Here is a 27,458-nt window from a genome sequence, read left to right as displayed (position 1 = left end):
GTAAATGAAACGTCTTTGCGAAATATTTATTAAAAAAAAAAAATGTCCGGGGGGAAGACTGGGCTCCTTTTTTTTTTTTTTTTGTTGCGTCTCTCTCTCTCTTTCTCTCTCTCGATCTTCGATTTTGACCTTCGACTTTGACTCTACTCTAACTGATGATGCTTTTTATTATCTATCTTTTTTTTTTTTTTCTTAAAAAAAAAGTCATATTGCACTAGATGTCGCAGAGGAATCAAAGCTCTTCTTTTGGATGGTCACCAATAAAAGCACACAGAATAGCTCTAAACTTGTAAGTAAAAAAAAAAGAAAAAAAAGATGCTCAGGAACGGGGTATATTGGAATGATTAGTCTTTAGCAAGCGACTATAAAAGTAAATTTAGTTTCAGTATTGCTAAATTTCGCGTTTTACATGTTTCTTATCGTTATTTCCTGTTCTATTCTTTTGATCTTTTGATATTTTAGATCTTCTGGCTCAATGGAGGTAGAGAAAAAAAAAAAAAAAAGGAAAAAAAAAAAGAGGAATGTAGCGAGTGCAAGTATTGAAAGGTCGATTGTTAACTTTTTTTTTTTTTTTTTTTTTTGCCTCTTAACCTCATAATCAAACTTTTGGTTACAACATCTTAACAGGACCAGGATGGTAAAAATTACAACTTCTGCGCGACATTTATTATTACTATTATTACCATCATTATTTTCTTGAAAGAAAATTTGATCCGACGATGACTGATCTGTTTTTATGACAACTTCTCCGTCATTTCCTTCTCCCTTTCAATAGTTCAAGTGCAGATGGATACTTTTTAGAATCAGGACCATTACGTTTTGTAGACAACAAACTGACAATCAATAAGGGTGGATGGCACGAGTTTGCAAATGTTGTTTTCTGTAAGGAATCGGGATTTCTTTTCTTTTCTTTTTTGTTTTGAACAAGGAAAAAAAAAAAAAAAAAAAAAAAAAGCTGAACTATGATTTATTGCTCACGACATTTTCTCTTCTTTTCTTTAAATTCAAATTTACAAGTGGATCAGCCGGTTGGAACAGGACTTAGTTTCACGAGCAATCAATTACTTGGAACTCTCTCCGAGGTGAGGCTTCATGATGATATTCAGCTCCAACCACTTTGTTCTATATCACGTATTGGATATTATGTATTTCCTCCGCTTTCCTTTCCTTTCCTTTCCTTTCCTTTCCTTTCCTTTCCTTATTCCTATTCTTTCTTATCCTTTCGGAAATGCACCACTTGTATGGATCTGTTTATCATCCTCTAACATTTTACCCACACATTTTTTTCTTATATGTTTCTAACCAACATAGGTGACAGACCATTTTATGGCATTCCTTAAACAATTCTTTATTTTGTTCCCAGAGCGTGCCCAGGATGATGTAAGTTTCTTTTTTTTTTTTTTGACATAGTTCCTTAGAAAAAAAAAAAAAAAAAAAAAAAAAAGAGAAGAGAAAAGTCTAACGATAGCTACCTTTACTTGTATACATGTGTATATGTATATGTATGTCTCAATAGATCTATCTTGCAGGCGAGAGCTATGCTGGAACATATATACCTTACTTTGCTCGAGCTATTCTTTATCATAATGCGGTGGTCCCACAAGGCGAGATTCCCTATAATCTCAAAGGCTTGGCTATCGGTAATGGGTGGATTGACCCTCTACATCAGGTATTAAAAGAAGAACAGGAAGAAAAGAAGAGAGAAAAAAAAGTTAATAGGAGAATATTGGAAGAAATCATAATATCGGTTTGGGCATGCCACGCAAATTAGGAATGAAAGAGTTAACCAATTCCTTTTTTTCTTTACCTGCCTATATATTCACATAGTACGTGTCCTACATTCCGTATATTGAGCATCATAACATAGCGACTCCAGAAATGATGGTAAGAATCATTTTATCCGTTAAACATTGCTTACCAAAAAAAAAAAAAAAAAAAAAAAAAGGAGGAGAGATTATTGAACGAACTATCTGTTGGTTTATTTATTTATTATAGGTAGATTTGATAGCTCAACAGGACAAATGTCTGAGTGATATTCGGTTAGCAGATCGGATTACACAGAGTCAATGCGAATCCCTTGTTACTCTTATTCTGGCCCATACTAGAGAAGGGTAAAAAAAAAAAAAGAAAAAGAAAAAGAAGTTACAAGCATCCTGGTTTGATTTGATTATTTTCTATTACTAATTTTTACCTTTTCTCTTTCCTTCTTTTTTCTGGCCTGATTAGGTCTGAATGTATGAACCAATATGACGTTCGACTAAAAGATTCTTTTCCAGAATGTGGACTGAAGTGGCCGGCAGAGTTGCCTCAGATGAGCGTGTATCTAACAGTAAGAAGCCATATCAAAGGAGGAAGGAAGGAAGAGGAGGAAAAAAAAAAAAAAGAGAGAAAGAAAGGCAAAAGGTTGATGCTTTGATCCATACAAAGAAAGTATGGCCCACTTTTCTCAACTTGTAAATCTGTTCATCAATACATTTATCTAGCGAAGCGATGTTGTGAGTGCTTTACATGCAAGTGATGCTCTCCAGTCATGGACCGAGTGCAGCTCTCGAGTCAGCTCTCAGTTGAGATTTGATAATTCTGCACCAGCAATCACGGTAACTATCCTGAGCAAAGAAAAAGGAATGCTTGTTTATTTTTCTTCTTCTTTTTGTAATGATTTTGCGGATTTGGCTAACGCTTAAAAAAAAAAAAAAAAAAAAAAAAAAAAATGTTATTGGTCATTTTTAGCTCCTCCCTGGAATCCTGGAGAAAGTCAATGTGTTACTATTCAGGTATTTAAGATACAGTGCGATCATTATTCGTGATATCTGCATTTTTTTTTTTTTTTTTTTTTTTATGCAATAATATTAAATCAACATGCGGATCAAACTATTCCTAACTTTTATTTTATTTTATCTTATTTTTTTTTCGATATACATAGTGGTGATCAAGACTTGATCTGTAATCATATTGGTACTGAATATATGATCTCTAACATGACCTGGCAGGGACTCCAGGGTTTCCAAGCGGACGCGGCCAAGAACACATGGACTGTGGATGGTCATCTGGCTGGAGAATGGATCCAGGATAGGAACCTGACCTATGTCAAACTCTTTAATGCATCCCACATGGTCCCTTACGACGCACCTCTTGCAGCATTGGATATGATGAATCGGTTCATGGGTCTAGATACTAGCTTACAATCGTTTTCGTCGAAGCTGGGTACAGATGGAGATGGAGATGGGGATGGGGATGAAGATCTCCCACCATCAAAGCCAGAACCACCAGAGCCAGAGCCATCAGAACCAGAACCATCAGAGCCAGAGCCATCAGAGCCATCAGAGCCAGAGCCATCAGAATCAACACCAGCACCAGAGTCGAAACCAGAACCAGAACCAGAACCAGAACCAGAACCAGAACCAGAACAGCAGCAACAGCAGCAGCAGCAGCCACCGCCACCACCTGGAGGCGAAAAAGTGGATATTGATCAGCCAAAGAAATCATTAATGTCAGCAAAGTAAGTTTTTTTTTTTTTTTTTTTTTTTCTTATTTCGGCATCTTTTAATCATTCTTGAATGATAATTGTAAGACATCCAAACCTATAGTGTATTATGCGCTAATATTACCTTTATTGTTATTATTCTTATTATAACTATTGTCATTCGCCAAATAGTGGCTCTGCGGCACTGCTATTGGTATTGATAATTGCTGGTGTGGGCGTCTTTATAGTTGTCCGCAAGAACCAAGATCGGAAAAAACCTAGTGGTGGACACGATGGGGTTCAATGGTTTCCACTCAGTGGCAATGATTTCTCTAACCATGGTCGCCGACTCGATGAAAATGATCTGTAAGTTCCCTTTATTTTTTTTTTTTTCTAGTGGCACTTAGAGGAAAAGTTAAAAACAAGCTCATTTTGTCCTCTTTTTCTTTTTCTTTTATTTTTTTTTTTTATCTCCGCTTGATGTATGTGTGCTTCATAGACATGAACTTGTCGTGGAAAGCGGTATTATAGATAGTGATGATGATGATGATGACAATTTTGGTACTTCTCGAGGATCAAGGAACTAAGGATAAAATAAAAATTTTCCTAATTGCCTTTATTCAAAAAACATTAAATTGGCCAACAGAGTAAAATAGAACATGAAATAAGAAATGAAGCAAAGACCAAAAGGTGGAGAACGCTTGAACAAACACACCGTGTATCTCCTTCACAGCAGTTGGTCCTCCTGAATGCCCTGCTGCACAGCATCACATGTTTGTTTGTTTGTTTGTTTGGCAAAGTGACAAAGGTAATTTCAAAATATTAAATTGGATAACTCCTCTTCAGACATTAAGCCATCGAATCAATTCAGTCAGTATTTTAAAAATATATTTATTTACTCGACGACTTTCTGGCGAAGACCCAATAAATGATCTGTAATTTGTGTTATATCTCTATTTTGCCGCTTTTCAATAAATGAGCTTCGCCAAACATCTTTCTCTTCTTTGTTCTCTTCCACTCCCCTACTCCTGCCGCCTCCACTATCGATTTCAACATCACTCAAGTTATGTCAATGGCAGTCGCTGAGAAAAAGTTTCAAGCATTTCACTCCATCAACTCGGATGGATCATCATTCTCATTATCAGTTAACAAACATATTGAAGCCCACTTTGACCGTAAAAGACAGGAGTATACCATCCTCTGGGATGATATTGTATTCATTTACAAGGATGCAATCCATGTAGAAAACAGAGGAGTACCGCTATTGTTCCTTGTAGACGATGAGACCTTGGAGTAGTAATGAACTCTCAATATTACTTGCCACATCTATATTATCTGTTTTTTTTTTTTTTTTTTTTTTTTTTTTGATTATTTGTTTAATGACTAAGGTTAACTCGATCATTGTAAAACGTGTACAATGGTGACAATCCGCTTCGAATTCGTGCAGAGCTAGATGTCGTTCTGGATGTTGTCATTCGCTCCCAGGCAGGCGGCTCAGAAGGAGCAGCTACAACGTTAAGGGATGAATCAGTTGCATCAGAAATGAATAACGACACTACGTACGGTTATATCAGGAAGACTGACAGCAATGGCCTCAAAAGCCTAGAGACACATGTGAGAGAACTTTATATAAGAGAAAGGACTGCAGAATCTTCGACTGGAAACAGTTCTCAAATAGAGAACAATTCAAGATGTGAATCAGAGACTTTAATAGAGCTAGCGGTACAAGGGGTTGGCAAGATGGCAGCAATTCTGGTGGATGATGAGGAAGGAGATGTAGGCAAAGAAGATAGTACCACTCAGTATAACTTAGGCTGCATGTGCCATGAGGGCAACGGAGTCGCACAAGACTATACAAAAGCCATTGAATGGTATCTCAAAGCTGCCAACCAAGGAAATGTCCCTGCTCAGAACAATCTAGGCGTTATGTACCGCCATGGCTATGGGATCGCACAAGACTATACAAAAGCCTTTGAATGGTATCTCAAGGCTGCCAACCAAGGACACGCCACTGCTCAGAACAATCTAGGCTGGATGTACGGTCATGGCAATGGAGTCGCACAAGACTATGCAAAAGCCTTTGAATGGTATCTCAAGGCTGCCAACCAAGGCGAAGCCAGTGCTCAGAGCCCTCTAGGCTGGATGTACGGTCATGGCAATGGAGTCGCACAAGACTATACAAAAGCCATTGAATGGTATCTCAAGGCTGCCAACCAAGGACACGCCACTGCTCAGAGCAATCTAGGCGCTATGTACCAATATGGCAAAGGAGCCGCACAAGACTATACAAAAGCCATTGAATGGTATCTCAAGGCTGCCAACCAAGGAAACGCCGATGTACAGTACAGCCTAGGCAACATGTATCGTAAGGGCAGTGGTGTTCCACAAGATTACATAAAAGCCTTTGACTGGCATATTAAGGCTGCAAATCAAGGGAACACCACTGTTCAGGGAAGGCTCGATCGCATATATAAAGATGGCAAGGGGGTTTCTAAAGACTACAAAAAAGCCTTTGATTGGTATCTCAAGGCTGTCAACCAAGGAGACGCCGTTGCTCAGAACTACCTAGGCGACATGTACCGTGAAGGCAAGGGGGTCCCACAAGACTACGCAAAGGCCTTTGACTGGTATCTCAAGGCTGCCAACCAAGGAGACCCAAATGCTCAGGCCAATCTAGCCTGGATGTACTATCATGGCAATGGAACCCCACAAGATTACGCAAAAGCCTTCGATTGGTATATCGAAGCTGCCAGCCAAGGAAGTGCGGATGCTTGACGCATGATTGCTTTAATGTATCAAGAAGGCAAAGGAGTCCCTAGCAGTCGTGTTGAAGAAAAGCTGTGACACCAAAAAGCTACAAAGCAGGATGATGTTAATGTCCGGTAAAGCCAAGCCCTGAAGCCTCCATGAGTTAACTGGTGCACAACATCGCTAAACACGCTCACTCGCGTTACCTCTCCTGCTATAAAGAGCAATGAAGGTAATATCTTAGTGTCCACCATTTGACTAGGAGATCAAGTGACGACCATTAAATAGCATCAACACCACTCAGAGGATATTCTCAAGTCTTTTTTTTTATTTTATTTTATTTCATTTTTTTATTGAATGACGAACTATATGTTTAACATTCAAAGAAATAAGGTGTGATGGCAGTGAGAAGTGAGTAAAAGCAAGGGATTAGATCGTCGATCATAGTTTAATGAGCTGATACTAGACTACATGCTACAAACAGAAAACGTTAGGTCAGGCATGGCAAATGGTTAAAGATTACTTTTCACAATAAGGCCTTCTCCTACAAGATAGTTAGTGAAAAGTGTCTTCTTTTGTGTTTGAGACTGGCGATTATATAATACTGCGAGCGCGTGTGGACAGTATGTTGAAATAAGCAAATATGCAGAGATCTTCTCGTAGGCAGAGGGGCTATGGTGTCATTTGGTAAAAACAAAACACATCATTGATGCTGAAGTGGCAAGTGACCAAGTTGAGAATTTTGATATGCGTTTGGCTTGTGTTACAGCAATGGTACTCCAAGTTTACCAAAAAAAAAAAAAAAAAAAAAAAAAAATTGAATACGATGGTTCATTACGATGGTATTCGGGGTCAATGCTATAATGGTTGATTGATAGAGCGGAGCAGCGAAAAGTTGACAAATGTCAAGCAAGGTCATCTGGAATAAAGTTCTGGTCATATTTCTGACCTACATGTCTTGACTGATACTATTTACTTGTTTATTTCTGGTTGGAATCATTAAGTATTAAGAAAGAAATATATATTAAAAAAATAAAAAAGAAAAGAAAAGTCGATATCTGAACCACTCCAAGATGTGTTTAATAGTTGCAGTAACTTGTGCTATCACACCACGCGATTGAAAGGATTTAAAACTTATAAATTATATGATATTAGATTCTGCCTCGATAAAGAATAGCTATAGTCAACCTTGTCAAAAAAAAAATTTTTTTTTCTGCTATTGTTGTTATTGTTGTTTTATTGACAATGCATAAATGTGCGCATGAATGTGAGTTTTTTTTGTTGTCGTCTAAGAAAAAAAAGGGGAAAAAAAAAAAGTAAAGTGCTTTTGATGATGGCGATGATAATATTAATAGATGTTGAAAAAAAAAAAAAAAAAAAAGAAAGAAATTGAAAAAAAATAAAGCACTATGTGTTATTCATCGCCTTCATCTTCATCATCGCTATTATCATCATGGCCTTCTTTTACACTCTCTTTTGATTTTATGCTCAATTCCACAGCCTGCAAGCAGTTACGAGCCTCTTTTATCCTCAACCAACGACCCATTTTGTGTTCTTGTCCAACTGCAGCCACTATCAGCGTCCTTTTAGAGAGAGTAGGCTGGTAGATTTGAAGATCATTTACAAAACCAACCTATAGGAGATATCAGGAAAAGGAAAAGGAAAAGGAAAAGGAAAAGGAAAAGGAAAAGGAAAAGGAAAAGGAAAAATCAGATTAAAATCATCGAATTATTTCTTACAAAGTTTTAAAGCGCACTAATATAGAATAGAACGAAGGGTCACATACCATAGGAATAGTGCTAATAAGCGAAAAGTTTTTCATGTTCTTTCCGATTTGCCAGACGCGGACTGTGCCGTCCCAGGATCCGCTGATAAACATATCCGAGTACCTTAACGAGGCCAATGCTGTGATCCAGTACGGGGTCTCGACACCTCCACTAGGCTGGGGTCCACCAGAAGAGTAATCCAAAGGTGATGTATGATAGCCGTGAGCCAAGGGCATGGAGAAGACCGCTTTCTTCCTGTTGATGTTCCAAAGTGAAATCGTACCACTGTCACCACCGGTCAAAAAGTTTTCTTCATCAATCATCGCTATACAATCCATGGATCCTTCCAAAAACGAGGGATCTTTCTTCTCTTTCATGATCACTCCACCATTTGGACCAGGTGTTGGTACCATCTTGGGCTGCTGTGCTGGTTCATCAACGCCATCGCCATGACTGCTGCCAGTGCTATCCTTAGTGAGCCTCTTTGGGCGGATAAACCCACCTCCACGAAAAACCAATTGCGTCTCTTCAACGATCTTCCATAGACGGATAGTACGATCCCTTCCTCCAGTTGAAACGCAATGCTCTTTTACCAAGCTGTCTACTGCGGTGATACTGTCCTGATGACCAAATAAGGTTTCGATATAACTCATCTCATCCACATTCCAAAGTTTGACTGTACGATCACTTGAGACCGAGTATAGCTGGTTGTTCTGACCTTTACGGAAGGACATGCTCGTGACGGTATCCTTGTGCTGTTGCTTGAAACAATGTAGCCACTTGTCATCTTTGACGGACCAAATGTTGATCTTCTTATCTTTGCCTCCTGACGCCAAAAACTGATTGTCTGGGCTGACAGCTAAGCATATAACGTGATCTGTATGGCCCTTGAAATCCTCAACACCCTTTCGGGCTCCTGGAAAAACCCATAACTTCTTGCCTGTTTTGATATCCCATTTGATAATGGACCCATCTTTTGAGCCAGAATAAGCAAATTGTCCGTTCTCTGTTGCCGCGAGTGATGTAACACTTAGATTATGACCTTTACAGATTTTGATAGAGGTTTCAGGATGAGGGAGTGGAAATTGAAAAGTATCTGCAAGCTGTCTGTGAAGGCGTCCCTGAACTTCGAGCTATATGAATACAAGGAAAAAAAGGAAGGGAGAAAAAAAAAATTAGTGTTTAATAAAGTGCAAGTCATAACTTGTACTAAGATTTTTTTTTTTTTTTTTCCTTCAATGAACTTACAGCATCCTGCTTCAAACGGTCTGCAATATTATCCCGATCAATGTCTGCTGCATCGTATCCAATATCATCTTCTAAAAACAATAAAGATCAAAATCATTAAAAAATTAGTTACCAATATTCAAAATATGAGACTTTTAAGAAATAGATCTTTATGTTGTAATGCTTTTTTTTTTTTTTTTTTTTTTTTTTTCTTTACCTCCGATGTGTTGCAAAGTATCAATGTAATTTTTTGCCAACCTCAATCGCTTCTGAGCAGCGGTTTCGTTAGCCAGGGCATCATCTTCCGAGTCCTCATCAGAGTGTCGAAATTCCAGATCCATATCATCAATTCCTCCACCGATCTGGTCGTCGTCTTCATCATTGTCCTCGATGGCGGCAGCAGTGGCTTTACGACTACCTACGCCTGCTCCTGCTCCTGCACGGCGACCTTTTTTTCCAGATTTTAATGCTGTGTCTTCATCTGATGAATCACCTCGGAGTTTCCGTTTACCGGCCAAGGAAGTATTGGCTCTATTCTTTTTACCAGTATCAACTTTAGGTGGTGGATTGATCACTTTTGACTCTCCAGTCCTTTTGACTCCCCTTCCTCCTCCAGTACGGCCGCCAGTCTTTTTGACAGGCGCGAAAAAAGGATCAGACATTGCTTTTTTTTTTTTTTCTTTTCTTTTTTGTTTGTTTTGTGAAGTTACTTTGCGAAATGTCAAGGAATGTAAATATTAAAAAAATAAAAAATAAAAAAAAAAAGAGTAGAATGACAAAAAAAAATGTCCAAGGAAAAAAAAAGAAAATGGAGGCGTATAAGAAGGGAAGTGGAGCAAAGTTAGGAAGAATGCGTTTTCAGGAAATGGAGTGGTACAATTACACAGCGACAGCTCTTGAATTTACACAACCATCTATCACCTTTAACTCCTGCTTAAAAAAAAAAAAAAAAAAAAAAAAAGCAAAGCTTAATGTGGCTTTTAAGGGCAGATCAAAAACAAAATCACGTGTACAATTTTCATTGATCTGATTAATGTGAAAAAAAAAAAAAAAAAAAAAAAAGTGTTGAAAACTAATATGAAGCTCAATATAACCATTAGTTTTCAACAACCATGAGAAAACGAGTTTTTCTTTTTTTTTTTTCTTAATGATTGATCTTGCCTATATATATTAAAAAAAAAAAAAAAAAAAAAGCATTGAAATTAATAATACCTTAATATTTAGACGATGGATATTTCCGCGTCCACCTGTAATGCTTTACAATTCCTTCGCTATACATTTGAGATGCCAGAGTAGAAAGAAAAAGCAAATGTACATTCCAAGGGCAATTTATTAAATAAAATGAACCTGTCTAAAGAATGAGTTCCTGAAATATCGATAAGATAACGGGCGCACAAGATCTTTTTTTTTTTTTTTTTTTTTTTGTTAGAGTACCTTCTGATCGTATGCTCAAAGTGTTAATTGCCCCTCCAATGGTGTTGATATTTAAACGTAGTTTGTCAATTGGTCTCTACACTCCCTAATGTCATTAAAAGTATTAAGATTAATATCAACACCATCAGCAGCAACAGTAGTAATAACAGTAGTAGCAAAATCTGCAACCACGATGGAAACATTAGATAGGATCCATCAGTAAGGCACTAACTAGATATTGAAACCCACGATGTTGGCCGCTTCAAGAAGTCAAGGAGAGGCCTTTTTGACGACCGCAATAGATCTGAGAGAGACTTCAACAGAGACGGATTTCCAAAAGCGGAACTGTTATCTCTCAGATCATTATGAGAGCCGTGACGTATTATTATCGCCAGCCAATTGTACCCTTTTGTTTATATTTTTATATGTTTTTTTTTTTGCTGGTCCGCCCGCCTTCGCCTGGTTTTTTTTTTTATTATTGTTATTTATTAATGTCTTCAACCTCTCCTTCTTCCTCCTCTTCTTCACACCTCTCCCCTCTTTTCTTGTCATTAACCCCTTTGCTCATTCATAATGTTCGCTGCTAAGCGTGCCACTGTTGCCTTCAACGGTCTCAAGGCCCTCTCATCCAAGGTACACACTTCTCAACCTTTTTTTTTTTTATTTCCTCATTTCCTTTAGTCTCCTGCTTTGCTCTCACTTTCGAAATTGTTCCCACCCCACATTGATCAACTCGGGCACAATCTTAATTCAATCCAATGTCTTTGATGATTTCCAAACTAAACCTATACTTTCCTTTCCTTTATAAATATAGACTGCCATGCGCTCGATGGCCTCTCAGGCTGCCGGCTCCATGCCTGGCGCCTTCAACGCCAAGAAGAACGCCAACGTAAGAATTACCTGCCGCTATCTATTAAATATTCTATTCAGCAACTATATCAAGCTACACTTATTTTTATTTTACATATATATATCTATGAATCAAAGACTCAAAGGACATAATCAATACACAGCATGCAAGCAAAGGATCATAGACAGGGAAAAAAAAAGAAAAAAAAAAAAAAAAAAAAAGAAAATTTAGACTTGTTGGATTACGATTTGAGACAAAATTATGATTGTCTTTAAGCAAGAGATTCGGTCAAGGAATCATTAGTTTTGTTTTATCATTATTATTGCTATTCTAGCTTGAAGTGGACTCGAAAGTTTTCCTTTGCCTCAGCATCATGGCCTGGTCCTACCGCTTGTAGTGAAGACCTTTTTTTTTTTTTTTTTGTTTGTTTGTTTAATATCATTATTTTTTTCATTCACTACGGTGCAATGTGTGAATCAATAATCTCTCCACAACATAATTGATCGATTTGTGGAGATATCTTGTGAAGAGCGTAGAAAATTCAGTTTTACTTCATACATTTATATAACCTTGCTAATTATCAAAAGAAAACAATCTACTTTTTATTCCTCATTGGCTTTATAGGGCAACTTCACTGTCACCCTCATTCCTGGTGACGGAATTGGTCCCGAGATCTCAGAGTCTGTTGTCAAGATCTACAAGGCCGCTGGCGTAAGTGCTTTTTTATGTGTAGCTTGAAGGAAATCGGCTTTATTTTATTTTTAATCTGTTTCAAAAAGATGATGGAGAAACTAAAGACCCATATTTTCTTTGACTGAATGATCTGAATTAATAGGTCCCCATTGAATGGGAACCCGTCAGTGTCACCCCTGTCCTTAAGAATGGAAAGATCGCCATTCCTGACGAGGCTCTTCACTCTGTCAAGAAGAACACTGTTGCTCTTAAGGGTCCCTTGGCCACCCCCGTTGGAAAGGGTCACGTTTCCTTGAACTTGACTCTCCGTCGGTAGGTTTCCTCTTCAGAAAGCAATGTTTTAGTCTAGGTGTTGATCAACTTTAGGGTTCTTGTAGTTATAGCACAATCAACCAATCCCTGTACAACTCGTCTTGGAAAACTGGATGGATGTCAACTTCAATGACTAAGGTTTTAACTTGCCATGGTCGTTTTTTACTCTTTGTACATAGTACCTTCAACTTGTATGCCAACGTCCGTCCCTGCAGGTCAGTCGTCGGCTACAAAACCCCTTATGACAACGTCGACACTGTCCTCATTCGTGAGAACACTGAGGGAGAGTACTCTGGCATTGAGCACGAGGTTGTCGATGGTGTCGTTCAATCCATCAAATTGATCACTAAGGATGCCTCCGACCGCTGCGCGCGCTATGCTTTCAACTACGCCAAGGAGACTGGTCGCAACCGCGTTACCGCCGTCCACAAGGCCAACATCATGAAGTTGTCTGATGGTCTCTTCTTGTCCTCTTGCCAGGAAGTTGCTCGTGAGTTCCCCGAGATCAAGTTTGATGATTTGATGTTGGATCGTGCCTGTTTGCAGATCGTTCAGGACCCAAGCATCTTTGCCGACACTGTCATGGTCATGCCCAACTTGTACGGTGATATTCTTTCCGACATGAGCGCCGGTCTCATTGGTGGTCTTGGTTTGACTCCCTCAGGCAACATTGGCCGTGATGCCTCGATCTTTGAGGCTGTTCACGGCACTGCCCCTGATATTGCTGGTCAGGATAAGGCCAACCCCACTGCCCTCCTCTTCTCTTCTGTCCTCATGTTGAGACACATGGGTCTCAACCAATTTGCTGATCAGATCGAGAAGGCTACTTTGAAGGTCATTGCTGATGGCAAGGTTTTGACTGGCGATTTGGGTGGTCGCTCCACCAACACTGAATTCACTAATGCCATCATCAGTGAGTTGTAAAGTTGGTAGATAACAGTCTGCAGATAGAGAGCGAAAGAGGTGTGTTTCTTTTATAGGACACAGCCTGTATTGTCTTTTTTTTAATTATCATCATTTTACTACTTTCCTCCCCTCCTCATCATTTGTTTTAAGCTCATCTTCATTTCATCCTATACAATAAATACCAAAACAATGGATCATTGCTCATACCGTGATCTTGATTCTATCTAATTGATATACATGTGTAAATAACTTTGTACAGTCATGTCTTCTTAAAACAAACATCCTATTCAAAATTATATTTTAAGTCCCTCCAATTTGAATTCATTCTGACATCAGGCGCCTATATTTGACAAACATCTCTATGCTGACCACCGTATCGTTGAAGAGGGTTGTAAGCTCAGGACCATGGACTATATTGTCTAGATCTTCAATAGCGTCCAGAAATTCTTCAAGGGTTTCTTGAAAATAATTGTTGACATTCCCTTGATCTGACTCCATAGTGTCCTCTTCACTTTCGTGATTCGGATCTGTTATCGGCGACGAAAAGGCTTCTTGAGGAATCGCTTTCACAATTGTGCGGCTACGAAGCTCGACAGGGATCTCTCGCTCGTAGAGGCTGTTCAACGTCCAAAGGCTTTGGCTCGATATAATCAAAGTCCAAATCGTCTTCCTCAAAACCACCCTCGTCTAAGAAATCAGATTCAGGGTGAGACTCATGCTTTAGGACCTTTTCGATGGCTTCTGTAACCAATAAGGACGGTCCTTCGTTTTCGCACATTTTAATATAGTTAAGAACCGCAAAACCATTTCGCTTGGAAATGAGTTTTCTCTTTAGACGGTCTATATGATCTTTTTTTGTTTTGATGCCAAGCCTCAACGGGCTCTGCTTGTGGTCGTCTGGAATGACAGGAACCTTGGCGAAGCCATTGCGGATACAGTCAGCAGTAACCATGCTCCAAGCCTCGGAGAGAAATGGCCATGAGCAGGCTCGACAGCAAGGGCTTCGTTCGCCATGGCCTTGAGGAAGAGGCCGGTTTCGTCGCAGTTATACACGTCCTCGGAGTCAAGTCGAGTGAACTCATTTTGAAATTCCTGAATCCGGCCCGAGGTCAACAGAAGCACTCTCTCCATGCGCAACAAATCCTTTGATCCCCGTCCGTAACCTGATTGTCTAACCAACCACGAAGTTCATGGGTTCAGGGCGTACTCCCGAGCGATAGTAATCCTTAATGATGGTCCACATCACGGCAAACGAGCATCAGTGACGTGAAATGGTTAAGCGCCCCTTACCTTAATTGTTTTCAACAAAGATGTCCAGAATTCAGAATTCGGTGCGCACTCGGTTTGGCTTGCTTGCAAAACCAGTGAGTTAATATGGCGCCCACTTTTGTCTTTTGAATACGTGTCAAACGCTGGGACTCGAGAAGAGCCTCTGATGTTGTGATGCAACATTAGAATAAATTCAAATTAGAGGGGTTTAAATATATTTTAGAATTGGATAGAATAACTTTGCTTCTCTAAAAGTTTTATTTTCAAGGTGACATGATTGTAAGAAGTTCTGGATTGACACCCTTGTGAAACTCAAAGAGCCGTTTTGCCAAGGAACCCTATAATCACCATTATCATCCTTATATATAAGGAATAAATCCAACACACTCAAAGTGAAGCGGTCCCAAAAGATAAAGTCTGTGAGAGCCTGCACTAAATGAGAGTCCATGCGAGCCGAAAGCCGAGCTAATTTACAACAAATCTTCGGTTCGCACCAGTTTATGGTTGTGTTTTGAGCATGTGTAGAAGCGACTATTGTACAATCTCGCATCCATCCCACACTATGGTACAACAATGATTGAATATTAACAAAGCAATCAATTTGCACGGAAAATAAGTCCGAAATCTATATAAAGTGTCTCTTTCTTTCTTTCTTTTTCTTTTTTTTTTTTTTTTTTTTTTTTTTTCTCATTCTCTTGCAATTTCTCATTGGATATTTGTCTGTCTCTTGAATCACTCTCCATCAATCCCAATCAATCACCGTGATCCGTGCATTTGTTTAACAAAACTTTTGACTCCACACTTCCCTCCTTCCTCACGAGCTAATCTCGCCCACCTTTTTTTTTTCTTTTCAAATATGAGCACCTCCACAATCACTGCAATCATTGCATTGTTGAAAGAGAAATTCTTGAAGGGTACTCGGTCACAGAAAGCTGGTCTTTTCGCATTCCTGTCAGTTCTCTTCTTAATTGCTAAATATCCAAACCGTGCCATTGGTACTGGGGCTAGACCCGATCTGAAGTCCATCACTTGGAAGACTGAGTTACCTTTGCTTGGAAGTACATTATCGATTTTACGAACTAAAAATAAGTTCCCCGATACCCTTGTCGAAGCTTTTGAGGATGGGAAGAGCTCTGTTATGTAAGGCCTTTTTTTTTTTTTTTTTTTTTTTTCTTCTCCTTCTACATATACAAAAACAATGAAGTGAAATAACTAGAAAAAAAAAAAATTCAATTCAATTCAATTCAATTCAATTCAATTCAAATTGTTATTCCCTTAGGACATCGTCTATGATTGGGATGGGACGTGTTATCGCCATCAATGACCCTGTATTGCTCGAGCATATTATGAAGACCAACTTTGAGAATTATGAGAAAGGTGATATCCAAAATTCGAACATGTCTCAAGTCCTCGGAAATGGTAATTTTGATAAGCAAGAAGAAAAGGTTGGAGAGAGAAAGAGTTTTTTGTGTTCAACAAAAGATTAAAATAAGCTTTTTTTTTTTGTGACAGGTATTTTCGATTCCGATGGTGATCTGTGGAGGATGCACCGAAAGACAGCCTCACATGTTTTCTCCACAAAGATTTACCGGTCGCTGATTGATGGACCTTTCATCGAACATACCCTTCACCTCTGTTCAATCTTGGAAAGAGTTGCAGACTCGGGCAAGGCTGTGGACCTTCAAGCACTGTTCTTACGTTTGACTTTGGATGCATTCGCAAAACTGTCCTTTGATTTGAATATCGACTCTCTTAGTAATGAAGGCAAAGACCCTTTTGGAACTGCCTTTGACTTTGCAGTCGGCGCAACCGATGAACGCTTCTTTAATCCGCTCTGGAAATTCACAGAGCGTTTGACAGGCCAGGCCAGAAAGATGAGAAACGCTGTCAAAGTCATAGATTCTTATGCCTACGCCGCAATTCGTCAGAGACGTCAAGAGACTGAGGAGGAGGCTCAGGCACGTCAGGCACGCACAGGACGAGAGGATCTGTTGGATCTGTTCATCAAGTGGCGAGATGATGATGGCCGTGCTCTTACTGATGTCGAGCTGCGTGATGTCTTTATCAACTTTGTCATGTATGTTCTTCATACCATCGTCGATGCTATGCTGTCTTGCCAAAAAAAAAAAAAAAAAAAAAAAAAAAAAAAACTCATCATCTTTTTCTTTTTTTCTTTTTTAATCTTTATATTCTAGTGCTGGACGTGACACAACTGCGCAGGCATTGAGCTGGATGTATTATGAAGTGATGAAGAATCCTGCTGTGGAACAAAACATCTGGCGTGAGGTAGATCGACTCGGCGACCAACCCAACTATGAGATGGTGACCAAGGATATGCGCTATTCTTCCGCGGTCTTCCATGAGGGTCTTCGTTTGTACCCACCAGTCCCAGTGAACTTGAAGACAGCTGTTGCAGATGACGTCCTACCTAATGGCATTATTGTCAAGGCAGGAGAACGTATTTTGTTCTCGACCTATGCAATTGGCCGCAACAAGAATGTGTGGGGACCTCAGGCACGGGAATTCCTCCCCGAACGTTGGTTTGACGAAAATGCAAAGGCGGTTGAGAAGGGTGTATTATCTAACAATGTTGCACCTGAAGGACATGTCTGGCCCAAAGTCAAGAAGGAGTCCCAGTTCAAGTTCTCGAGTTTCAACGCAGGTCCTCGTATTTGCTTAGGACAGACATTTGCCACCCTTGAGGCCTTGACTATCATCAAGCTGGTCTCTTCCAAGTTCCAGTTCAAGCTAGTTCCAGGACAGAAAGCTCCCTCACCTGCGCCTTCGTTGACACTACCAATGGAAAACCCATTGATGGTCTATGTTATTCGCCGCAAGTGAACTCGATAAAAACCCATTTCAACAAGACTCATTTTATATCCATACGCCCTTTGCACGACCAAAAAAAAAAAAAAAAAGCAAATGATTAAAAGTGTACTTTATTTATTTATTTATTTTATTTTTTCAATGTGATGGAAGAAACCAAGAGATCAGGCTCATGATAGTCAGGATTGCTTTTTTTTTTTTTTTTTTTTTTTTTTATCTCAAGGGACTAGAGATCTTTTAATTGCGCATAACCAGCAAACACTGATTCACTCATGTCTTTATGCGCCAAGAGCAACCCCTTGACGCTCTGAGGAGGGTCCAAACCCTGAAATGTAGCAATAAAACAACTATTAGTTTGTTGTAGAAGCTTTTTTTTTTTACAATGTGCTCCGTGCCAAGTCTTTTTTATCCCTGTATCTAAATTTTTATAAACATTGACAGCAAATTTTTTTATTATTTTCGCGAGATTTACCAGTTTGTAAGCACGTTCCCAACGCTCAAGACGAGTCAAGTCGATACATGGACCATACTTGGATGCAAGGTCAAACTGACGAAGAGTTTTCTCCACGGCAGAGACATCATCCTGGTGAACTACTCACATATTTAAAAAAAAAAAAAAAAAAAAAAAACGACATTAATGAGCTTTCACATGCTGCGTAGTCTTTTTAGGGACTCCTATTCAGCATAAACTAGTTCCGTCTCCTCTTTCTTCTCCTATGAAAACAGATAACATACTTCCTTCTTTAGTCTCAATGGACAGCACAGTCTTGGCCTTGGCCCTTCGAGTAGAGGAAGGAGGAAGGTCCTTGATCTCCGTGAAGAGTTTATATGGTGGGACGGGCGACGTTAAGGTTGAAGTTGTAGAAGGGGTTGGTCCAGACTTTAGTTTTGTAGCAGGGGGTTGGAGCACGTCAGTATCATCATTACCATCACTCCACGAATCATCAATCTCATCAACCTTATTGTTGCTGTCATCATTGTAATCAATATCAGAGCTGGAAGAGCTTTTAATATCATCCTCATCTGTTGGAGAGGATTGCTCTTGCTTCTGAAGTGAAGCAGCGGCTGTGGTAGGTGTCTTTGCTGAAGAAGGAGAGGCCGATGGCTTCTTGTTGGCGATAATTCGTTGAGCGGTAGTCGGCTTTTTACCGCGTTGGAAAAAGCTGGCAGCGTCAGCGGCAGTGGCGGCTTTGGCAGCCAAGGCCTTTTTTGGAGGTGCCATTTGAAAGAACGGAAGGAGGGGAGGGGGGGTCAGAGAGGCAAGGGGGTGTATGAGTGTTAATGATTGTTGTTTTCAGTTAGTCGTTTCCCTCCTTGTTGGGTTAAGTTGAGGGGGACCAATGAGGAGAGAACTTTTTATTTTTCTTTGTAGTTAAAGGTGAGAAATGCGCGAATTGTAGAAATGTAAAGAATGAATGAACGAACAAACGATTCGGATTCACATTCTAAAAAAAAAAAAAAAAAAAAGCGCGGGATTAAGAGAAACAAACAGAGCGCGTCAAATGAGAATGACGAACATACAAAATTAGTGGCAAAACCCTAATTCATGATGTTGCACACATGTCATCAAAAAACAGTGTCACGTTTTTTTTTTTTTTTTTTTGTCAGGTTCTTTGTTGGTTACACAACTTTCCTTCTGTTAATGATTGTCAATGGGTCAATGGGACAAAGGGTCAAAGGGTCAAAGGGTCAATTAGGATTTTTTTAGTGCCCTGTGTATTTCTTATAACGCGGGAAAATGAGATGGTGCCTATGCAAGGAGTGAGTTATCATCCATTCATGCAAGAAGAGAGAAAAAAAAAAAAAAAGCTCGGCGTGATGCTTCAAAGGTTATATAATAACGGTAATGTGTTTATATTTCTTCTGCTCTCATGTTCAATTATAAATATTGTACTCTTGTATACCCAGGGTATAAACATGTTGTTGTGTATAAAATATAGTTAATAAATACCACATCTCCGATGGACAATAATGTGTACACCCTTCCTTGTGTCTAACTCTTGTTTTCTTATGTTAGCAAATATGCATTGCTTATTCATACCGCAACTTGGCTCTGATGTTGTTGTACTTTAAATAGTGGCATGCTAACTGTCCAAATATCGTTTGTGCTCTAGCCTCATCTTTTTCTTAAGCCCATTTATCGTTTGTTTATCAGGGCATTCGAAGCACGGTCCACTTGCTGTTGTTCCCCCTGTCTCCTCGTCTGGTTGCTCTGTCCGAGAACAAGCATGTAGCCCTTTTTTTTTTTTTTTTTTTTTTTTTTTATTCTCTCATCTTCCATCCCTCAATGCGATGTGATGTGATGTGATCCAGATAGCATGAATGGATATGGACAGTGGTCTGTCCGTTGTCAGTAGCTTCTCCTTTCTCTTTGATTTCTCTATGGATGGATTACAGAGACAAATTACTGCGACTCCCTCTATCTTTTTTTTTTATTTCTTATTCAGCAGACTTGATCCATTTAGATCAAATCCATTGGCTCACGCAGATTTAATTTCCATCAAGCATCTTAAGAATCCCTTTTTCTCTCTCTCTCTCTCTCTCTCTGTCTCCATCTCTCTTTCCTTTCTTTCTCTCTTTCTCCTTTTCTCCATTTTTGTCCCTTCCCAATTGTCCCAAGTAGGAAGTAGACACATTTCTACACAACCAAACAACAATTCAAATATTCATAAACATCTTCAATCTGCACCTCCTGGGCTTTTCATTTTTTAATAATTCTCCACTTGTCCTTCCCTTAATTATCAGGTATCTTTGATTTCAATCCATCATACTTTTCTCTCTCTCTCTCTCTCTCTCTCTCTCTCTCTCCTCTTTTCTCTTTCTTGAGTGGGCATGGATATCATACATGTATCCGTGTATATTGTTTTATATGTAAAAAAAAAAAAAAAAAAAAAAAAAGCCCCGACCCGACATTTACATTTAATCTTTCCTTTGACAGCAAGATGCAGACACTGATATCCTGATTCATTGAGCATGAGAAAATACCTCAGCAATTTACATGTCTCTTCTTTTTTATTTCATTGTTTTAATTGAAAAGAAAGAAAAAAAAAAAAATTGGGGAAAGCCTTACAGATCAAAAGATATGAGTTGGATTCCTTTTGTATTGATATTCCAGTCAAGCAAGTCAAACTAGGCTTCAATTTCATCGCAGCCACTGCGCCAGGGCACCCTCCCACCTCCACCAACACTCGACGGATTACTCTGCTATGATCATGGAGTGACTTTTTATTTATTTTTTTATTTATTTATTTTTTTTATTTGGAATAAAACATTATAAAAAGGACAGGGTCGTAGTACAAGAAACCCCTTCTCTCCCCACCCCACCCCCAAAGCAATCATCGTTATTTATTGGAGAACCACCATCTTTTTTTTTTTATTTTCTTTTTATGACCCATTCCTATTTCAACATTCTCAAAAGAAAAAGAAAAAAATAAAACGCTTTTTTTTTTTTTTTTTTTATTTTTTTTAAACCCTGGCATAAATAAACATAACACTAACACATTACACATTTACACATTTTATCCATTACAACACCTATGCTTTGATCGCTAGGGCTCTGGCCTCAGTGCATAACCACAACCATCATCATCACAGACAATCACCGCAACTACAACTACGACTACAACTACAATTCATTCATTCCTCACATCTCTCTTCTTCATATCACCAACTTCTTACCATTGGCCTCCAGATTTCTCTAGGCAAAAAAATAATCCGTATACCAACTATCAAAATAGTTATAAAAAAAACCCCCCCCCCTTCTCTACATTTCCTTTTGAACTTCACCCTATCGTCTTTCACCTATAAAATTGTGTCAACGATAAGGAGGAAAAAGGGGAGGAGGGTGAATAACTCTTTCAGCTACGGAACTGATCAAAGAGCTTGGTAGCCTATGAATGAACACCTACCTGGTTTCAGACTCTAAATCCTCCTTCCGTAACGACTTCCATCACAACACCAGTAATGGCAACAACAGCACCAACAAACCAATCACTAGGTCCATACGGGCCTATCCTGGGGATGAAGCATCGCCATGGTTACTTGGCTGCGGCGATCACCTTTGGTTCCATTTGCTTTCTCTCAACCGTCCTCACATTCAGCCTCTCCAAAACCGAAAACGATCTGAAGCAACGAGGACGGTACCTCGTCTTTTGGAATGGACTCTCGGCCACTGTCATCGTCACTGTCTATCTGATGCTAAATGCCTTTGTCGGTGACTTCCCTTGCTTAATATTGCTATGGGGTAAGTCATTCTACAAGTCCATATCTCTTCTTTTATTTTATACATGTATTTCTTTTATTTTTCATGGGCTCATAGTGTGTGAGGGCAGAACAAAGACAAAAAGAGAGAGACGAGACATGAATGATCATCTGTTCATACATTAGGACGCTGGTCATTGGACTGTTAGAATCGTTTATCAATCAATCTACTCTTACTATTGCCTTTGGCAGTAATAATATGCTCATCCCGGTATATTTTTTTTTTTTCTTTTATGCTGACGGAAGGAAAAAAAGAAAAACAAACAAAATGAATGTGGTTGTGTGTCATTTTATAAACCAGGGGGATGGATCTAATATGTCCAAGATTTATTAACATTCAAGGGCTCTCTTTTTCTCTGTCATTGGCTTTATCCACCTTTCTTTTTTTTTTTTCTTTTTCTTTTTCTTTTTTTTTTCTCAGCGGCATATCTTTGTATCATACCCTGGCTCCTGACACACCTCGCAAGAGGGTGGCGGCTTGTGTACATTTACAATCAGCAAGTTGACTTTGAAAAAACAACCCTTCAACGTAATGGCGCCAATAACCTGAATAAAGTCAGGATGTATGAATCTGGACGCGATGCAAGCGCAATAGCAGCTTCAGGCATCACTGGCTCAGACCAAGATGCCCTTGCTACAGGAGTTGCAGCTGTGCCTGGAGCTATCCCAATGACCGTTCTAGATCATGGCTATGGTGCTAGCGCAGATAATCCCAGCCCAGAGCAGATTATGAACAATGACGTACAGAGAGAACAACGGGTTACACAACATGATATCCCTCTAACCATTACCAAAACCAACGTCCATAACGATACTGATATCAACATCAATACCAATACCGATATTAATGCGAATGTCCCTAATATGGATACGGATAATAACGCACCCAACGTCACTACAGAAAAGAATCTTGATGCATCCTTGACATCTTCTAATCTTAAACTAAAACCAAAACTCTCAATACCATTGGCTCCGAATCCTCTCTTCTCCAACAACAATAGCATCGTCAAATCGATAATCACCCCCACCTCAACAACATCAACAGCCTCAAAAATATTTCCATTCGACACCCAAAACGATGGCGGTTCCCTCGCTCGAACAATCTCTCCAACATTAGGAACAGCACTATTCCCTATATCCAATGACACTGTGTTGGAAAGCGATGGCGCAATCGTGCAGGATAAAAACGACATTGCAGACCAGCAAAGAGCGCTCTGTCTGTTGTCGATGGCCTTTGATGATAAACCAGAGCGAGTTAAGTATCGATGGAGCCGCTATCTGCCCTTCAATCAGGCCACAGATGGGAGGCTGGCAGTATTCTTGCTAGTCTGCATGGTCATCCCACTAGCTATCTGCATAGGTATGCAGTTTGTAAGGCCTTCGCCTGTTCAAATCAACCCCATTAATTACAAATGCGGTGAAGGGCCAGTGGTAAGCTTAAGCTCCTTACGTCCTTTGTTGTTGTTGTTGTTGTTGTTGTTGTTTTTTTTTTTTTTTTTTTTTTTTTTTTTCCTTCATTTTTCAATCTACCTCTGATTTTGACTTAACAATTTTTTTTTTTTTTTTTTTTTTTTTTTTTATAGTTTTATCCAGTCTACGGTTTCATGCTGGCATTTCTTGCCATCGCCTGTCCAATCTTAGCATGGAAGCTTTGGTGGATTAAGGATGGGTTTGGGATCCGTAATGAACTCTTGATCACCATGGCCATTGGCCTTCCAGGGTTCGCACTTTATTTCATATCGCCCTTTCATCTCAAGAACCTGGATACAGGTCATTGGAACCATGTGAATTGGCTGGTCATGACAATCTTCTTGGCCCATATCAATTCTATAATCCTACCTTTACTCCAGCTGTATAAGCGGCAGTTGCCAAAAGAAAGACCTAGTAGTGTCCAAGGCTCACAGAATCGGTTCGCTAATATTTTCCGATGGGATTCTCCAAGAACATATCCCGGAGCATCGAACATAGATACAATCAGTGAGATATCTTCCTTACACCTCGATCTGAGATCACCCTCTCAAGGCATACCCCCGAATTTATGCCCTCATTTCCCCCAAAGGTCATTAGAGTTATGCGGTGACACCATCTGTGACCATCACTCTGTTGGACGCCAGAGTGCTGTGTCTCAATTGAGCAACAACAATAACATTAACACTGGGCGCCTTCGATTTCAAGATGAGGAAGGATATCCTGTCCCTGTTGCTCAGAAATTAGCATTTCGCCATCAGCGACTTCGAGGTATGAAGGGGTTCTGGGTGAAGTATGGCAAAGATATTGATGGCAATATGATACCTATCTCTCAAATGAACCCTCGCGCGTTTGAGTATGCCCTTCAGGATGCAGAGATGCTTAATGAGCTTGTGAAGTTTTCGGTGAGCGTCTTTAGTGCCGAAAACACAAAGTTTTTGCAAGAATACGATGGATTGAAGAAACAAGTGCGTGAATACTACCGCCTAGCGGGTCACTCGAGTTCTTCCCATAACGGCGGTGCAGATCCAGGTTCAGCCATTGGACGCGCCTCTAAGAAGCACAACCGCTATTTGTCGGACGAATCAGGATCGATCGCTACATCCTTTGGTGATAGGTCTATGAGGTCACGGAAACAAAGACCGTCACTCCTGCGTACTTTTGTGTCATCGCTATACAGTAGAAAGTCAGGACATGGACCTGCTGTTGATTATGGCAGAGATAGTGATATGGCCAGTATGAATGAGAGCAGAGTTGGGAGTGAGGAGGATCAGAACACCGCAGCAACGACCGTGGCTGAGCAATCTGATGATCAGTCAAAGCCGAGCAGTAATACTGTTGCTCAGTACTATACTGTACCAAGGTCATTTGGCAAGCATAAGCAGGACAAAAAGATGAACGTCTGGGGACATTCGCTTCAGAGAAGCCCCAACCCTTCTTTCCTTTCGCCTTATGGGGCACTGAGCGGAGGAGAGGAGGCGGATGAAACTATTGAGGGTCCTCAGTCGTGCCCCATATCGCCTCCTTTCCCTTCATGTAGAGTAGCTTCTGAAAAACAACAGCAGCAGCAGCATGGGTATGAGCAAAAGGTAAACACGAATGAGCAAGCGTTTCAGAGCTCAAGAGCAGCCGACTGTACAACTGACGACATGGATGAGTTAAAGCCTGGGGTTGAAGGTGGAGATGGTGATGGCAACGGCCATGGCGAAAAGTCCTCCTGCTCAAGTCGGTTTCCCAGAGGAATAACTTTAGAAAGACCCCATGACGCGGCACGTGGCGGTGGGGTAGCCCAAACAGCCCATATCGATATAGCACCGTATCGTCCATCGAGCCTATCCGCGTCTGCAACTTTCACACCACGCCTACCTTCACAACCTCAGGTTTATGGCTCTAGCCCCCTCCGTCTTATTCCACCCTCATTCCGACGGACTATGTCAGCATACCCTGTTTTAACTGCAACGGCAGAAGAACATAATTTGTCTCAGGAAAGTCTTCCTTCGCCGTTGTCTCTCAAGCAGGCCGCAGTGGAAGGATTGCACGACTCTTCGAACGAATACCAGCAGCAGCAGCAGCCAACTATGAACTCACACACTCAGACGTCGTCATCATCATTTTCCAGCTCTCAGCAGCAACAGGGGCAGCAGCAAACCCAACCTTTACGATCTCGAGCTCACTTGCAGGAGGAACAACAATCTATACCTTCCACGGCTCCTACTTCACGCGAGATATCCATAACGAACCCTTATTTCAGCAACATCAACATTAACAACAACAATAATAACAGTAAGGGTCACACACCAGTCCCCCGAGCCTTACTTCCAGCGTATTGGGAAATTTGCCACACATTCATCATGCCGAATGCGACGTTGGAACTCAATCTGAGTGGGCACTACGTCCAAGAAATCAAGGACCTCTTTTTGAATTCGGAGCCCTATTTAGAGATGTATGAGCCCATTGTGCGTGAAGTTCAGGAGCTGGTCTATGTGAACGTCTGGCCCAGGTTTGTGCAATCTATCCAAAAGCAGCCTCATAGCCGTGCAGAAATGCTGAAGGGATCTTGGAAATCGTTTTCTGGAAAGACAAGAGCAGAAAAAAGAAGAATTGGAGCTTTTCATCAAGACCTAGACCAAGAGCATGATCTTGTTGAGGTAGGAGGGGGAGAAGGAGAAGGAGAAGGAGGAGGAGGAGGAGGAGAGGGAAGAGGAAAAGGAGAAAGTGCAGTAGTCAAAGGACGAAGGAAAAATAGGGGTCAAGGGCATGCGGATTTATCTGCTCTCAACATTGGGGCGTCAACTTCAAAGGACAAATTGCAGCAACCGATGGACGAGTTTGAATATAGTCCTACGCCGCCGCAGGCGTCATATATCCGTGGGGATTTTGGACACCTTGGAGGTCCTAGTAACGAAATTGAAGTAATTGAAGGAGGAGGACGTACGTTACTACCACAAATGCCTAGTCAAATTGTGTATAATAGGGGTCTTCGACAGGTACCTGCCGAAATGGACCGGCTGAATCTAAGTCGCTATGGCGTCATGCAAGACTTGGACCTCTCTGCCTTTGAGAGGATCGTTGTTGATCCAAAGTAGGGAGGAAGAGCAGGCAATAATCGCATGAAGAGAAATTTTTTCTTTTTTTTTTTTTTTTTTATTTTATTTTATTCTTTTTTTTTTTTTTTTTGTATGTGTGCTAATTTAATTGTGTATTTGACCTTTTATTCTTACGTGTTACATTACATTTGATATACCATCTGCCTCCTTATGTATTATTGTTATTATTGTTATATACTCTACTTTCGTTTTACTCTATTTTTTTTTTTTTCTTTCTCATCCAGCCCTAATAAATAATATATATATATATATATATATATAGTATAAACGTATCAGATGATTCTTTATGACATGAAGAGCGGAATAGAATTCTGTGGGCTACAACCAAGGCAGAGGATAGTTTTTTTTCAAATACACAAATCTATACAGGGTTACAAGCATGAGAGAAGGACTGGGAAAAGAAATCAGTCTTTTTTTTTTTTTTTTTTTTTTTTTTTTTGTACTACCGTCATCAATTGGGCGGGGGAAGCAATAAGCCCATCTTTCATGCATGCCAATGTGAGTGAAATCTTTTTTTTTTTTTTTTTTTTTTTTGTTTCTTCCGCGGAGACGCGTCTTTTATTTATTTATTTTTTTTAAATGGATAAACTTCAACAGACTTAAACTTTTCCAGGAACCACATTTTTTAAAGTTTAAGAGAATGCATAAAAAAATAAAAAAAAAAAAGGGTGCATCTATAATATATACGTATGGGGGGTTTTTTTTTTGTCTAAGCCCATCGCCACATTGCATCGCTCACGTTTGTTCAGGACAAGCCTTGAGAGAGGAGGGGGAGAGGTTACCTGACATCCCCTGAAACATCTCTATTGCGTGTAGTATACATTCATGTTCCTGAAGAAACTTCTTTTTTTTTTTTTTTTTTTTTTTTTTTTTTTGAACTAAGACCTCTTTATCATCCCGTAGTATATTACTTTGTCACAGGAACAGAGAACACTCATTGCTTACTTATTCTTCAAAGGGGGGAGAGAGAGAAAAAAAAAAAAAAAAAAAAAAGGATGCATGAATATACTCTCGTCATTTCCTTATTTTTTTATTTTTTTATTTTTTTTTATTTTTTTCTTTATTGCCAATACTAGTCCTTTGATCATCAGCCATTCGTTAACCATAAAAAAGGTACATGTAACAAGTACAAGTACAAGCATAGCCCAAAA

General features: G+C 39.8%; 8 protein-coding genes across 8 annotated transcripts; 4 read left to right on the top strand and 4 right to left on the bottom strand.

Moving 5' to 3' along the window:
- Positions 1–203: 203 nt before the first annotated feature.
- On the top strand, positions 204–4,052 carry BCR41DRAFT_329783 (Alpha/Beta hydrolase protein; the record flags this gene model as incomplete). The annotated part of the gene is made up of 15 exons (XM_022021734.1): positions 204–289; positions 463–481; positions 628–637; positions 776–882; positions 1,018–1,082; positions 1,312–1,380; positions 1,517–1,669; positions 1,828–1,884; positions 1,996–2,111; positions 2,227–2,329; positions 2,484–2,597; positions 2,731–2,774; positions 2,924–3,499; positions 3,656–3,829; positions 3,963–4,052. The coding sequence occupies exons 1-15, from the start codon at positions 251–253 to the stop codon at positions 4,048–4,050; spliced, it is 1,734 nt and encodes a 577-aa protein (XP_021875349.1). The 5' UTR covers positions 204–250.
- Positions 4,053–5,203: 1,151 nt separating this feature from the next.
- Positions 5,204–6,238, top strand: BCR41DRAFT_315124 (hypothetical protein; the record flags this gene model as incomplete). The annotated part of the gene is made up of 1 exon (XM_022021206.1): positions 5,204–6,238. The coding sequence occupies one exon, from the start codon at positions 5,204–5,206 to the stop codon at positions 6,236–6,238; it is 1,035 nt and encodes a 344-aa protein (XP_021875348.1).
- A 1,377-nt stretch (positions 6,239–7,615) lies between these two features.
- BCR41DRAFT_343463 (WD40-repeat-containing domain protein) lies at positions 7,616–9,940 on the bottom strand. Its single transcript, XM_022022332.1, has 4 exons — positions 9,422–9,940; positions 9,226–9,296; positions 7,998–9,110; positions 7,616–7,844 (listed from the first exon to the last, which is right to left on the bottom strand). Exons 1-4 carry the CDS (start codon positions 9,864–9,866, stop codon positions 7,626–7,628), a joined length of 1,848 nt encoding a protein of 615 aa, XP_021875347.1. The 5' UTR covers positions 9,867–9,940; the 3' UTR covers positions 7,616–7,625.
- A 1,179-nt stretch (positions 9,941–11,119) lies between these two features.
- On the top strand, positions 11,120–13,589 carry BCR41DRAFT_365254 (isocitrate dehydrogenase, NAD-dependent). The gene is made up of 5 exons (XM_022026133.1): positions 11,120–11,250; positions 11,432–11,506; positions 12,092–12,178; positions 12,303–12,472; positions 12,652–13,589. The coding sequence occupies exons 1-5, from the start codon at positions 11,191–11,193 to the stop codon at positions 13,394–13,396; spliced, it is 1,137 nt and encodes a 378-aa protein (XP_021875346.1). The 5' UTR covers positions 11,120–11,190; the 3' UTR covers positions 13,397–13,589.
- A 110-nt stretch (positions 13,590–13,699) lies between these two features.
- Positions 13,700–14,509, bottom strand: BCR41DRAFT_402355 (hypothetical protein; the record flags this gene model as incomplete). Its single annotated transcript, XM_022029301.1, has 2 exons — positions 13,700–14,065; positions 14,315–14,509. The coding sequence occupies 2 exons, from the start codon at positions 14,507–14,509 to the stop codon at positions 13,700–13,702; spliced, it is 561 nt and encodes a 186-aa protein (XP_021875345.1).
- Positions 14,510–15,945: 1,436 nt separating this feature from the next.
- Positions 15,946–17,488, top strand: BCR41DRAFT_315134 (putative P450 oxidoreductase; the record flags this gene model as incomplete). The annotated part of the gene is made up of 4 exons (XM_022021207.1): positions 15,946–16,066; positions 16,160–16,724; positions 16,843–17,209; positions 17,273–17,488. The coding sequence occupies 4 exons, from the start codon at positions 15,946–15,948 to the stop codon at positions 17,486–17,488; spliced, it is 1,269 nt and encodes a 422-aa protein (XP_021875344.1).
- A 211-nt stretch (positions 17,489–17,699) lies between these two features.
- BCR41DRAFT_426900 (DNA polymerase delta, subunit 4-domain-containing protein) lies at positions 17,700–18,902 on the bottom strand (the record flags this gene model as incomplete). Its single annotated transcript, XM_022030791.1, has 3 exons — positions 18,209–18,902; positions 17,946–18,064; positions 17,700–17,798 (listed from the first exon to the last, which is right to left on the bottom strand). The coding sequence occupies exons 1-3, from the start codon at positions 18,693–18,695 to the stop codon at positions 17,700–17,702; spliced, it is 705 nt and encodes a 234-aa protein (XP_021875343.1). The 5' UTR covers positions 18,696–18,902.
- Positions 18,903–22,414: 3,512 nt separating this feature from the next.
- Positions 22,415–23,202, bottom strand: BCR41DRAFT_365251 (hypothetical protein). The gene has a single exon (XM_022026132.1). It carries the CDS (start codon positions 22,924–22,926, stop codon positions 22,423–22,425), a length of 504 nt encoding a protein of 167 aa, XP_021875342.1. The 5' UTR covers positions 22,927–23,202; the 3' UTR covers positions 22,415–22,422.
- Between the last annotated feature and the right edge of the window lie 4,256 nt (positions 23,203–27,458).

Source organism: Lobosporangium transversale, assembly GCF_002105155.1.
Source record: "Lobosporangium transversale strain NRRL 3116 chromosome Unknown BCR41scaffold_85, whole genome shotgun sequence".
Taxonomy (NCBI): Eukaryota; Fungi; Mortierellomycota; class Mortierellomycetes; order Mortierellales; family Mortierellaceae; genus Lobosporangium; species Lobosporangium transversale.
The sequence above is the reverse complement of the archived record's forward strand: the minus strand, read 5'-3'. Positions and strand labels throughout refer to the sequence as shown.